The sequence below is a fragment of the Pavona decussata genome, unplaced genomic scaffold, assembly GCF_977016875.1.
Source record: "Pavona decussata unplaced genomic scaffold, jaPavDecu1.1 SCAFFOLD_96, whole genome shotgun sequence".
Taxonomy (NCBI): Eukaryota; Metazoa; Cnidaria; class Anthozoa; order Scleractinia; family Agariciidae; genus Pavona; species Pavona decussata.
In genome coordinates this window covers 246,955-261,861 of record NW_028145513.1, presented here as the reverse complement: position 1 = coordinate 261,861, position 14,907 = coordinate 246,955, and the positions used below count along the sequence as shown (strand labels likewise).

Sequence of the window (14,907 nt, the reverse complement as noted above, 5' to 3'; positions counted from 1 at the left end):
CGGTGATAGTAGACGGTGAAAGTAGCCATGAAATTAAAGCGTACTTTTCAGCCTCATAATAAATGAAGTATCTTTTGCTAATTTCTATCACGCTAAAGTTTGGAGCTGTGCACGGACAGGGAGAGGGCTTACTGTAAAAAAAAAAAAAAATAGAATAAAATCTGTAGATATTATAGTGTAGTGGCAAACGGAAGGAAATGACTCGACCACTGTTTTTCTTTGGAGCTTAAAAATTCATCATTTTGGTCAGAGTACCATTTTTTAAACCACGTTTTAAATCGTTGCTGCATTACTTTAACAGCCAATAGAAATTGCAGCAAGTACTGATTGATACTGTAACTACGAACATCGTACGATAAACTACGGGCAAAAAGAATTTCGGACAATTTCTTGGCAGGCAGTTTGGACTGTGTTTTTTCGGGAAATTTTGGACGTAACACTTTGAGGGGATGCAACCTGTATAAAATAATCATTAAAATGTTAGATTTAAACACACTTCTTCTCCTGTAATCAGTCTTAATATAATGATCTACATGACATATTTTGAGCCGAAACTGCATGCACTTGTAAATCCAAATGAAGAGTAATCTTCGATTTTGCCCTGACAAATTAAAAAAAAATCCAGCTTGAAGCAGACGATGATTTATTTTCTTAATTAATATTATCTTAGCAAATGGAGTACCTAAATATATATAAACGACAATGTTCCGACGGTAAAATTTTCCGACTATGCGTTGGTTCGGACAGAAAAAAAATTCAGACATATTTTTCGTCCGTAAGAGTGTTCGTGCGTAAATTTTTGTGATTAAGGTAAGCCAAAACAATAACTACAAAATAAATATAAAAATCTTTCCAATTATGCAGTCGGTAAAGTGCATGTTGCATTGATTTAGTATTATATTTTATTTCTATTTGGTTTTCATGGGTTTCATAATTATGAATCGTTAATTACACAGCTGGATTATTCGGAAAGAATAAAAGCTTGGATCATTGCAGTAATAATGATTCAGTGCAATAAGGCAAAAGCTTTTCCGGCCTAAAAAGGGAATTAAGAAAACATTAACACACTCAGTAAATATTAAAATCTTTAACCAACCAAAAGGATTTAACTGTCAGGTAGCATTTACTGTCGGCTTCGTTTCTGTTCCTATATCTGTCCTCCGAGCCACAATCCTCATCGCATCAAGTAATTTGACATGCGTTGATTACATCGGTATAGTGTCAGAGCAAACGAAAGTTACGCGTTCTCACCAGACCTGCTCGCGACTATCAGCGGTTACGCCTGTGTCGATCTTTCGTATAGCAAAATTAGGTAAGTTAACCCGACGAAGGGAAACGACAAAAGTTTTCTCGATTTTACCAAACATACTCAGTGATTGTTAGGTTTTAACATAAGTGAGATAAGGTGTTTCTTATTGCCGCTATGTCAACAAAATTTAACGTGATTTTGCATTTCAGAGAAACAGATAAAAAAGTCGCGTTTTCTCAATTCTCGAAAATTAATAAAAACCGGAACTGTGAAGTGAAGTGAAGTGACAGTTGCCAAAATATACGTAAGGAACAAAAACTTTAATCAAAGTTTGTACGATAGGGTACTTTACCTCAGTTCAATGATCAGCAGAGACGGAACGAGGTCTGAATATGTATATCTCTTAAAGCTGGGAAGCCTAAAACTGAGTTACAGACCGAAAAATTAAACCTACTGAAGCTAAAATTTTAGCAAACAAACTGTGGATTCTATTAGTTTGAGGACAAATAAGATATTAATGTACACTTCATCACTGTCAAGGATTTTAGCCCTTCCCGCCTCAAGGCCTCACGTTGTGCCCGTCAATTACGATTCATAGATAGAGAGGTTTTCACTACTGATAGGCAATAGCGAATCACGGCTCTTTGCTCTCCAAGTCATTTGTCGCTTCAGTGAATCACGTATTTGGTCTGGACTTCAGTTGCACTTATTAGCATGGCCAAGCGAAGTAGAATTTACAGAATACCATTATACAACAAATGGTGTGATAAAAATCGATAATCTCTGCAATGGACTCGCCCTGTTATTCCGTATAGCAAAGAAATCTTTGTTCATATAATTTATAGATACACCGCTCGCAAAAAGCACCTTTTTAAGAGACGAGATTTCCGATTCTAAGTAAAGAGGACAATGAATGATGATTTTAAAACCGTTTTCATTGTGGGCATGTAAGATATACGTGGCCAGAGAAGAAGCATTAAATAATAGTTCTAAATTCATTTTGGCTAGGTTTCAAACTTTCACACACTTTCGTTACTCTTTACTTTCAAAGAGGAATCCCACTTAAAGAAAAAATTGAAAAGGCGGGAGTTGTGACGCATGAATTACCTAAACATTTGATTTTAATAATTTCAAAGCAACCTTACCGGTATGGCTCAATTTTATATATTTACCTTGTATTTCGTTTAATAGTAAACACAGCGCCACATAGCTGGACGCTGTGTCTAGAGATTTCGAATATTAAATTTGACGAGCATGTTTACTTAACTGGTTTTGTTGTCCCGACTAACGAATAAGAAACGCATTTGGAATTTGAAAATTTGGTAGCCATTTGGATTTTTAACTAAAATTGAAAAAAAAAAGTTAATTAAAAGCTCAAGCGGAATAAAAAGCACGGGAAAAAATATTCTACTCTTAAATATGCTTTCTAAAAAATATGTCTTTCAATTTTTAAAGAGGATTAACAATTATAGGTAGTTGTAGATAAGGTTTCAGCGTTCGATCATCGATTTGCCATTAACTTCGCTTGTTTCACCTGCAGCTCGGGAGAGGAATCCCATATAAAATCAAGAATAGAAATTTTCTGAACGAATTGATCTAAAAGCAATTGATAGTTGAAAAATCATCGATACTTTGAAAGTTATTCTTTGACATGTCGGCTTTTTAAAAATCTTTGCTTTTCTTGCGGCTCCGAGGGTGTTAAAAAGAGATTTCATGTTGGGACGCAATAATGACCGCGTAAACAGAAATGCGTATAAACACCCGCAAAGCAAGGACATTCAACCTTAAACCGGTTAAAAAAGATGAAAATGGATCACAATTCAAGGTCTTAAAAGTTTAATGAAGTAGTCTTTATCAGTGGTGAAAACAAACCGTGTACATGTGCCTCTTGGGTTTAAGTGCTTTGAACGTTCAAGCTTACCGCAGGTGATCAGGATTTAAATGGTAACCCCAGCAATTTTGTCCGCATAGTTCGATCTTTCTGGTTTTTTTGTTGGTGTCAGTTAAAAATATTACTAGTGAGTAACCATAGCTTTTTTTTTTTTAATTTTTTTTTGCGTGAGGTCGTTCATGCTAAACCTGAAGTATATTTTATCTGACAAAATGGTGTGAATTGAAAAATTGCCACATGCGAATTGAGTTCCTTACATTGATTATTTTTATTACTTTTCGGAATAAAAACCTACAACAATCATTTCCTAAATATATACAGCCTGATTTTGGCTAGCATTCTTTTGGTGATAATTTTTAATTTCTGTTGGTAATATCTTTTTCGAGTCCCTAATGGATAAAAATATCAGTGTAGCTTCTAATCACTTGAGGTCTTCTATCTGCAACAAGGCACCATTACGATTATCAAAATATATCCTTATGAAAAAAATCAATCTCAAATTTATTATAGCTCTGTTATTATAAATATTATTGTTGTTTTCTTGTTCTTAGTTTGGACTCATGAAAATTTTAGTTTTCGATGGTCTTATGTTAATTCTGGTCCAGCTTGTTTACCGAAAGCGTTATTCCCATTTTAGAAAGACAAATTGTAGAAAATTTACTGACCGGTGAAATGGGCCGTTATTTATCCTCAAAATTTTAGTTTCTAGCTCATTTCCGGCAGCTGAATTTTTATGAATCTAGATAATATAATCCACGCATTTTTCTAGGATTGTCACAGCGAGCACAAGCTTTTCGGTATTAGAAACAATTGTTTTTCGTTTTGTTTGCCGTAGATTTATGTCACTCAGATCTCATGAATTTTCGATTGGCTAGGCATTAACGTTTACTTTGTTGGTAGCAATTGAAAGCTCTGAGTGACAGCAGTTCATTGAAATGCAAAAAGGTGTGATAGCTTGTTACTGCCGGGTGTTAACATTTGATTATTCCTGCCAGAACAAACATTAAGTTTTAAAGAAGCTAAAGAGAAAGAAGACGATTTGACATCGTTAACAAGGCCTCCTGGTTTTAGGAACCTTCAAAGATCTTGCTGGATAACACACACTGTAAGTTAAAGTTTGGTTAGTGGCGTAGTATGTTTTGCCCAAAGTAAATGCTAAGTGGTTGCTGTTCTTCAATTTCTGTGATTGCTTGCGATAAAGCAAACAGTCCGTGATTTGCTTGAAATCAAGGCCCGGGGGACAAGAAAAAAATATGACAGTTGAGTTCTGTGCTGCCAAAGCTTTTAAATAAGAAAGTATCTTCTGAGGTTTACTCCGGCTCCAGCCAAAGATTTCAAAAAAACATGATTATTATTCTCCGTCGTGTTCCTGTCGTTGTGGAATGTTCGTTGGTGTCATTTCGGAGATACTAACTCAACCAAGTTATTCTGTAAATGCCATCTCGTCGTCAGACCACAGCAACTTGCCGATTGCTCATTGGTTTTTTCTTCGCGAAAATTTAGTAGATCCCCCGTGTTCGTATGTTAGGATGACCTATAACGATTTACAATTGTCGTCTCGACCTTCTGCTTCATTTCAAGCGCGTTCGTCTTGTGTTAGCTGATTCCTTATTGTTATTTAGTGATTATTTACTTCCAGAACTATGTCTGATAAACTTGATCTGCGATCTGTAACCCTAAATGCCAGTATGTAACTTTCGTTCGGAGTTAACTGAGCAGCTTTCAAGATTGGGAAGAATGTTTGATTTGAAATCTGGTACGTTTGAAGAAAACAATGATTTAGGCATTCCATGGTTGTTGAGAGAACTTGTTTGCCAATTTAAAACGATATATATATTTTTCGGTTTGATACTAATACTGACAGGTTTGATCTTATTTTCTGATGTGAAAAAACATTGAAAGGATCACTTAAAAAAATCGGCCTGCTTGGGATATCCGCATTAAAAATTTATTGCACTAATTCCAGTCTAGTTTCGATTCAATTCGATGCCTCGAAACATGCTAACGATTTATTGCGATACCAACTACTTGTCAATTTTTCTATTTAGCATTCCTGAACAAGCAAACAATTGTTTCCGAATCCATAAAAATATGCAATGAATACGACGAAAGCTTGTAATCCCTCGCGGTTGACAGTGATATACCACAAGGTGCATATGGAAATTATGAATGGCGAATTTTGTGTTGCATTTTATCCGTATACAATTCAAATATGAGAATTTTATTCTCTATCCTCAAACGAACGGAGCAAAATTTTCCAGAATATATTTGATGCTGAGGTCTTATTATTACATTTGAGGGTAAGGAATTGGTTTGAGGAAGGAACACTGGCATGTTTATTAGCGGATGTCGTAAGGACCTCCACGTATCACGATTGCGCAAATTTAATAATGGTGTTGTGAAGCTGTGAAAACAAAAAAAGAAAAGAAGAGAAGTGATGCCGGTTCTTTTATCAGGAAAAACGGGCTTTTGTTTTGATTTCAATGCTAAAGAATAGAACAGATTTGATAATATTAAGATCGATTCGTCTCTAGACTTTCTAGAATATGTCGGCGTTCACACTTGCTAGAATCGCTCCTTAGTTGACTATGTAGTGTTGAAAATGATGATGGAGTATTTATCTTTCCCCAATATTTTTAAGCCTAGAATGGCTGGAGACACAGAGGCAAGAGCTACCACTTTTTTTCTTTTTTTGGCGGTCATGTTTCTCTAATAACATAAGACAGCGTTTTCTGTTTCTTAAAATTGTAATAATGACAAAGGGAAACAACAAATGACAGTTAGCAAACAGAAATTACGGGAATACTTATGAAATCAATGAAATATTTCTCTTGTACATTTTAAGTGTAATTTTCATCACGCGTCCGTGAACGTACGATTAAGTTTTAAAGGACTGTTAAGGTACCAAGATACCGGCGTTCGATAGAAAAAAAAAATGGAACTCGTTGAACTATAACGAGGGTATAAATGGTAACGAATTGCGCTATCTGGTTTTGCAAATCTGAAGGGTCAGTGTATTTTTATTAGCGTACCACATCGATGTTGAATGATCAACAGCAAAGATGCTGAGTAATACATAGGCACGGTACTCATAATGGAAAAGGCGATCAAAACAAACTGACCACATCTGAAAAATTATGACATGTGTTACTATATCTTGGTAAAGAGTGGGTTACTCTGAAAAGATCGTATAAGAATTATGCCGTTTCGGCTGGCTTGTCTTTAAACAATTAGGTCGAAATGATATATTCACTTCCGCTGAGGTACTTCGACGACCATCATGTTGTTCTATTGTCAATCAAAAACGAGTGAACCGCGGTATAAAATATTTGCAAAGAATTTGTTTCATTACATGCATTCATTTAACATCATAATGGGCGGATCTTTCGAATGACATTCGGAACCGTCAGCAAATAAAAATATTTGTAGTAAGAAAAAAAAAAAAAAATTCCTGACTTGAAACTATTACTTTTCTTTCTTTTCTCTCACTCGTTATTAAAACTAAAATTAAAATTAAAATCGCTTCTGCATGCTGATTACGTTAAAAAAAAAAAAAAAAAACAATTAAAAGTGTTTTCTTATTTTGTTTCGGTTCAAACTTCTTCTTCATTAAACTGAATTTTAATTCCAAATTCATTTAAGTGAGAGTAATACATGAACATGCATGCACAGCTCCGGGAGCAGATTTCCCGTATCACAATACAAATGAAAGGATAAGACCCAATTCTCTAAGTTTTTGTGAAATATCGCACCCCGGCTAGTTTGGACAGAGTAAAAAAAAAAAAAAAACGAAAAAAAATGAATAGATAAAGTGCACTCGGATTTCTTTTTTCCGAGTATGCCTGTGTCAATTTCTAGAATAATACATCATTCTCAGTATTCATTCACCAGGCTTGAAATATACCATCAAATTTATTTCATGTACCACACGTGCGACATTCAAATCCCAGCAGTATGCAGGATGTTTGTCCCATGAACCTAGCTTAATGGCCTTAGCTCATACGAGTCTCCTGTAGCTCAGTGGTAGAGCATCCTGATAGGAGCACTCGGATTTCTTTTTTTCCGAGTATGCCTGTGTCACTTTCTAGAATAATACATCATTCTTAAAGATAAAAAAGTAAAAAATAATCATTGATGGCTCTGGGAAGAGCACTTGATCGTTAATAAACCCTTTTATTTTTTGTCTAGGTGGCAAGGGCCCTCAATTTCAATATTTTTGCAAACGTTTTGACTCCGTGTATCGTTTGTAAACTTGCAAGACGGGCCTCATAAAAGATTGGCATAACCAAATCTTTGCATTTACCAAACTGGAGCTAAATTTAAAGGTTTTAATACTTTTTAATTTGCTAATATTTCTGCCTAAGCCACAATGGAAGACTCGTGGAAACACTTCGAGATTAACATGGCTACACTTCATCTTCAAGCGATCATGTAGCTCTTAGGTTTGGCGGCACAATTGATCAAACAAAATAAGTCATTTTGAAAGTAAGAGCTTAATATGAACCATAGATCATTGAAAAGAATATCTTTTACCTAAGTCAAATCAAAAACATATTAACAATGTTAGTGATGCATATTTCCTGTATTAGATATTAACAGCTCCACTCTTCTATGCAGCATACAAAACTAATTTTGGAAACAAAAATGTTGTCAGGATTTCAATCGAATTTGTACGGGGAAAAAGTTTTGCATAAGCCTTCACAGATTTGAGTAATCCCAGGTATTGTAAAACTTTGACCAAATTTTAAAGCAATTACTGCTGATTGCCATACTTTGAAACAAGTTAATTAAAGTTATCGAATTTTGTGCACTGAGACCGCGTGCTATTGGAACAATTAAAACACTGTAAATTTAATATTTGGCTATATGTCACAATTTTTTTGGACTACGCGATATTTGCAACTAAAAAATCTTCTAATTATAAAGTGGCGCCGAGTTAAACGACTCTGAGTTTTAGTTGTTGGTTTGCTGAAACATTCCGATTACATTCTCAAATCCAAATCAGACTTTTTCTGCTCTGCTATATAGCGCTACTGCTACTAACCCTTGTCAGCTAATCATCTACTGGACCTTCTCGGCACGTGTAACTTCCAGCAAGAAATTTAAAGATGATACCAGATTGTCACGGTAATTTTATCATTTCGTGAAAGGAAAACTTTCGTTGCTTTTGCTTTGCTGTTGAGGTGAATATATTTAAAGAACGACGGATATTAGACAGGGGCACCCAACGACAACAAATAAACAAAATACTTAATTAAAAATGTTGCCTCCTGCAATCGTATTCTAGCCCCGAATTTACAAGTTGTTCAGTTGGCTTTACGAAAATGCTAGCTGACCTTATTTCGCATTTTGAACGACGTATTTGTCCCTCCGGAGACAAAAGGAATTAGTTTTCCATGCAGTGTTACGAAATTCGCTTTGACGAAGGGCTAACGAAAGAAACTTTACGGTTACAAAATAACCTTATCAACTCTGTTGATAAGACCAAACATTCGCTACGAAATTTAAGACTCACATTTTGCCGAAGACAAACTATGTCTAAATTTATTAGGTGATTAAGGGCTTCCGAACAGGACCGAACAGCTATCCACAGGAATGAACCGTTGCATGTTCCTGGATAGACCAAGCATTTAAATTAGTTTTTTTTACTGATGTATAATGATAAAGATGAGTCTCAAATCGTCCGTTACAACAATCGTAGAATTTACTTTTTCTGCAAGCGTGGTTTGTTTTCTTGTATACATGCTCGATACAGCTAAGTTCAGAACCGGCAAATGTTCAGCTGGTTGTTCGATTGTTCTGCGAAATACAAACAAATGCTAAAATTTTGAATGAGGCACCCTGTTGTTTAGTATCAATCTAACGAGATCATTTCTCCAAATGAATAATGCACCAGTTCAGTGGGAATCAGAATGAAGCGAACAGCACCAACAAGACCTCCAATGAAGCAGAATTTTCCTAGATGGTTAAATCCATGCAGTGTCACTTTGTTGAAGAACTTTCTTTCTTTTCTTTTTTTTGGTAATAAACTTTGTCAAACCATGAATGCCGTGCCGCTATTCAATGCGGCGTGGATGAGTTGATGAACCATCATTGCTGTAAGAATGTATTCTTACTTGTGATTATTGTTTTGGACCTCACATGCTAATTGCCATTCGAGGCGCCTCGCTTCTTACAAAACAAAAGAAGGATTACTAACTAACTCGTTGTCAATAAAGCAGCTGAATATCTTTTCATGTCACCCGAAGGGCTTTGAAAACACAAGAGAAGTGTTTTGTTTGTTGAAAAGGTCTATCTTATTACTCTTTATAAAAGGGTGCCGAGACCCTCGAGTACAAACTTGTATCCTCTATCCACTCAGCTTATTGCTGTACGTTTCATTTGTTTCTTCATGAAAACTAGAAGACTTAACTATTAAGTGCTGCCTCGATTAGATGTTTCTTAGGTACACAGTAATTCAAAACAAGAATCCAGGGAAAGATAAATAAATATAGGTGAATTTCATGACTTTGAAATGAAATTTTAACTCTAATTAAATTCAGCAACTTAATGAAACGTATCCACATTCATCGCGGCTGGGCAAATCAAAGATCTAAATGGGGAGGTTTGTACAATTCCTGCAGTTTCTTTTTTCTGTCGTTATCACAGCAAACTAAAAGTCGATTTGTCCAAATCAGTAATGTTCCTGTTCACCTCGCTGCCATTTTTTTTTTGGTTCAGTACAGTACTAAATTAAGAAAAGTTCTAAGGTGTAAAAAGTAATTACTCTTTGTTCTGCAAACAATGCCCCCATTGGTCGACTGAGCAGTTGAGTCAAATCCAATCTTGGAAATCTATTAAGATACACAGGGCTTTTGATCGCTTAAAATGTGTACTAGGCTTTTGTGAGATCACACGACCGCTTGGGAATACTCCACTGCTGCTATCGTTGATATATAAATAGTTCGGTGACCACTTACCCATTGAAAAGCGTAACAGACCAATACTCTTCTGAACTGCCTCCAATCGGTCGGTTATTTGCATTGTTATACGCATGTCAGGTAAGCATGATCCTCACGAGTTTACACACAAACTATTATTACTATTTCTTTTCAACAATAATTCCAAACCGCCATATTGGAGTCATTGAAATCTTCTTAGTCTGTTTGAGTTGCTCTGACTTAGAGAATATGCAATCATTTTAACCAAATCCTTGGACATTTCGGAACTGAACTTTGAATTACTATGTATTTTAGATCGGAACCGAAAGAAGAAGTATCCATTTCGATTCGAGATAGTGCCTTAAGACCTTTAGCTTATTTGATATTTCATAAAGAACTGATTAAAACAAAGTAAGCTCTGACAAGCAAAGGCTGGTCTCAAAGGAACAAGATCCCTAATTTCTGATACAAAAAGCTTAAGTGGCGTAAGAAGTTACAGCAAAATTTTGTGCACAAATTTGCAATTAAAATGTTTATACTCTTGTATTTATTTTTGTAATTACATACAACATTTTTTGGACATTTTCAAGGTTTTAGTAAAACGGGATTTGAAATGAATCATTGTTAAAGTTTTAGCCAATTATAGGTCCACTTTAAAAACCACTGCTTACGTACTATGTAACAGTCTGCTGCGAGATGTTGGTAGCTATGTCATCTCTAATTAGCCCTTTCTAACGCATGCATGAAGTTGTGCCCATGCATGAATTCTACAAAAAGTGGTTTTCAATTAAGTAAACATGTCGTAAAACCAAAGCCAAAGTGATTACTCTGGCCAATCCCAACAGATGTAAACGACACAATGAACCAATCAGAATTCAAAGGAAAAACATGAAACCGGCGCCGAGCGCGAGAAAATGCGTCCGAGAAAGTCACGATTGGTTTCGGTTTTGCTTAGTTTCCGTTGGTTGAGAAAGTGGTGCGAGTTTTGCAAACCAACCACAGAGAGTAGGAAAGGGAACGCAAATTACTTTCGGCACAAAATTGAAAATCGCTCCATTTCGCACGCCATTATAACCACTGCTCTCTTTTCTTAGACAGGTAAAATGTCAGACCCGACAAACATTACGCTATTATCCAACACCACACAGCCAATGGCTCGAGCAGGAGGAGGGGTCAGTTATAGCAACCTTTCCAAAGAGTCAGTCATCGTGGCTTGCTTCTTCTACACCATCATCGCGTTAGTAGCAGTGTTTGGTAATCTAATGGTGGTGACAGCCTTTTTCATTAACGACAAGCTCCGTTCCGTGACAAACTACTTTGTACTTGGATTAGCAGTAGCTGACATTTTGGTCGGTGCGATCTCTGTGCCTTTGTGGATGTACATTATGAACGCCTATACTACCCCTACACCACCCCAAAATTTCGAAAGCTTGAACGTTTTTTACACTACAATGGACAGCTTTGCAGGGATCTCGTCCATTCTACACCTCATGGCCATTTCCATGGAGCGTTACTTCTGCGTCGGCTGGGCCGTGAAACACCGTAACATGCCAAAGTATGTCTATTACGTCGCCCTATTTTTGGTTTGGTTGATTTCTGCTCTAGCGGCTTGCGTCAAGCTCATGGTTCCTACAATCGAGCAAGGAGACCTGGTCCTGTTGGTCTTCGTTGTCTTCTTCCTCCTTCCGCTGACGATCATCGTGGTCGCGTATGCTGCGATTTGGAAAATCGCCATGACCAGGATGAACAACAATCCGAGCAAACGATCGCTGAAGCGCGAGATTCGCACGGCCACCACGATAGCCTTTGTTATTGGGTTCTTCTTGATTGCTTGGACGCCATTTTTCGTGACTCTTGTTGTCGTAGTGTACTGCCCCGCGTCCAAGTGCCCTTTCAATTGGTCTGCCACGATATTTTACAAAGTTCTGCATTATTCCAACTCGTCGATCAATCCTATTGTGTATGGAGTGCGCATACCGGAATTTAGGAAGACATTTAAATTCATCCTTAGGCGAATCTTTGGGCCCCTTTTGGGGGCATGCAGAAGAAATTGACAAACTTCTATATCCGACTGGGCACTTATTAAATCGTGGAAGTTAAAAACATATATTGATCAACACGTAAAGGGATAATGCACCGAATAACTAGCACATAAATGGTCCAAGATATGGGACGACATGCTCAGTCCTAAGTTCGTTTTGGTCAGACCTACTTGTCAAACGACTTAGCAATTAATTTTTGACGAAGACGAGAAATATGTGTGCAAATAGTGCTTTGAAGGTGCAAAGGATATCTACATTTTTTCTGCGATTTTGCATTGCTTAAATGACTCGCCGCTTTAACCTAAAAAAATATCGTGTAAAATATCGTGACATTGCTTAAATGACTCGCCGCTTTAACCTTATAGATGATACTTAGACGTAAAAGGAACGCTAATTTGTGTTAAAAAGATTCATGTCAGTAATTTCAGCCAGATAACTAACAAAGTAAACATGTATTCTTAGAAATGGATAAGATTACGCTACTTCTGCATCACCATTTTACTCTTTCCCCATCTTAACCCTTTAAACCCCAAGATCATTATGCATACTCCGCTTACTGTTTCACATGCATTTGGTTTGGTACTAGCTGGGCCGTTTACATATTATCAACACATGGTGATAGGGGCTGCATAAAAGTCTTTTTAAGGCGGGTTTGGAGAAGAACAAGTGATAGAGAGAAATTGTAAACAATGTTTGTAACATTAATGCAACAATTTCTCCTCTTCTCATTTCCAGTCCGGGTCCCTTCGTAGGGGTTCGTCAGATGCGTGTAGTTACCGCGTTCAAGATTTTCAAACCACGCAAGAATTCATTCAATTTGAAGAGTACACTGTTAACTCAAAAGGTCTGCTCTAACTCCAACGAATTCGATTGTTTTTCAAAGGGGGTTAAGGGGTTAAATTGTAATGGGAATAATAAGGGAAGGACTCATTCAGTTTTAAAAAAGTCAAATGAACCTCCAGATCAGTGTTTTAATTAACTTAACAAGACGGCCATTATTCCAGGGGCTAAGGAAGATTTTTTCGAATTTTTTTTTTTTGTGCAGTTTGCATTTTAACATTACCATCATCGGTTGCTTTCAGGTGATAATTTATATTCAGTGATAATTGTATTTACAGATGATGCTATAGAAAATATTGCTTATTGAATCTTCTTTTATTGTGTTTTGTATGTTGTATTTTAATTCTTACGTTAACATGTGCTTATTTTAGTTATAACCTTTTTCTTGAAAGACTGGTGGCGACTTTCCGTTTTATGCAACTGTACTGCTGTGGCCGGTTTATTCACTGCAAAAACTTGATTAAAAGAAGATTGATTTTAAGTATATCAATGAAGCTTGGCCTTGAGTTACATGTTTCATTAAAAATTTTAAGAGCACAGTTTTTTTTTATTTTGTCGAATCCAACCATATGTTGTTGTAGATTTCAAACTTCCCAATTTAGTTACTGGAGGATGTCGCCTCTTTCATATTACGAACCACGAACACAGAAAGCTGGATGGATATACATTTCTGCCTGAAGGCTAATAAACACGAAGAAAGAAATGCAAGGTATTTACTTTCAACTTTTTTCAACATTGTCATCTTTAAGGACCACAGAAACTCTCCTGAAAAGGGCTCACTCTCAGTAGGGTCAAAAGATAGCCCCTCACTATTATGTCCCTGGTGCCTTTGTTTACAGCATTATGGTAATCGGTACGCCGAAATGGACTATCCATCCCTTTTTACACAGCGCTGTAGTTCAGAATACAATGTTGACAAATCGGCTTCGTTGAACTCGCACTTCGTTTACTCTTTATCAGTACCTCGTTTTGATCGTTCGGTTCGGCCACTTTTGGTCACTTATGCCAATCCTTTTACTTCTTCGGGGATTTTCCTTTGCCTTTAAATTTGGCTTACCTCTATGTGGCGGATATTCAACAACCGGATATGATGTCTCTTTCATTCTTTCTTTTTTCTTTTTGCCTTCATCCATACTGCCTGATACATCTGTTCAAAATCTTCCAGATCGGTTCTGCTGTCTTTTATGTCGTCTTCGTTTTCGTCTGATCTTGACAGCAGAGAACAGCTCTCATCTCGTTACGGTGACCAAATAACCTTAACTAAAACCAACATATCCCTCTAGGAGGGTGCCCCATCTGGAGTTCGAACGCTTAACCTCCTCCCATGTAAACGGCACCTTATCATCATTCCTCGTGAAGCTTTCGGTCATGAATAGATGTAGCAGAGAGACACGCACACACCTCATATAATTATTCAATCAAAGCAAACGTAAAAAGCTTAAAGCAAATACAAGCGTGCGTCAAACGATGGAAGATATGCAGTGTTCAAGCAAGAAATCTTTATTGTGCCTAAGTCACTGTTGGTATTGGTTATACTTCAATTTCAATGGACTGACCATCAACACACAAGTCTAATCCCATGTTGGAATGGTCAGTGTTAAGAAAGTACCCATTTTTTCTTTTCAATTAAAGAGCAGAGCAAACACTTATAACATTTCTTCCGACACAATTGAAGCCTTTTCCATCAGGTCCTCGAATACATTAGTACTTGTTGTCTTTGTCGAACTTAAACTGATTAAATTTAAAGCGTTTGAAGGGAATGGACTATACCATCTTCTTCGGCTGCTTTCCGTAAGAGATGTACTTGTGGATAGTTGAAATAATTTTTTTAGATTTTTATGATTGTATTTCTATTTCTATTGTTTATTTAGCTTCACCATGTAAAACACAAAAAAGAATAATGACTATTAAATAACAACTAAAAAGAGGAAATAATGGCAGGGGAGCCGCTACAGCGAGAGCCAA

At 36.6% G+C, this 14,907-nt stretch overlaps 1 protein-coding gene across 1 annotated transcript; it reads left to right on the top strand.

Moving 5' to 3' along the window:
- Window positions 1-3,992: 3,992 nt before the first annotated feature.
- On the top strand, window positions 3,993-13,458 carry LOC146472772 (adenosine receptor A2a-like). Its single transcript, XM_085118962.1, has 2 exons — window positions 3,993-4,245; window positions 11,155-13,458. Exon 2 carries the CDS (start codon window positions 11,164-11,166, stop codon window positions 12,112-12,114), a length of 951 nt encoding a protein of 316 aa, XP_084975088.1. The 5' UTR covers window positions 3,993-4,245; window positions 11,155-11,163; the 3' UTR covers window positions 12,115-13,458.
- The last annotated feature ends 1,449 nt before the right edge of the window (window positions 13,459-14,907 follow it).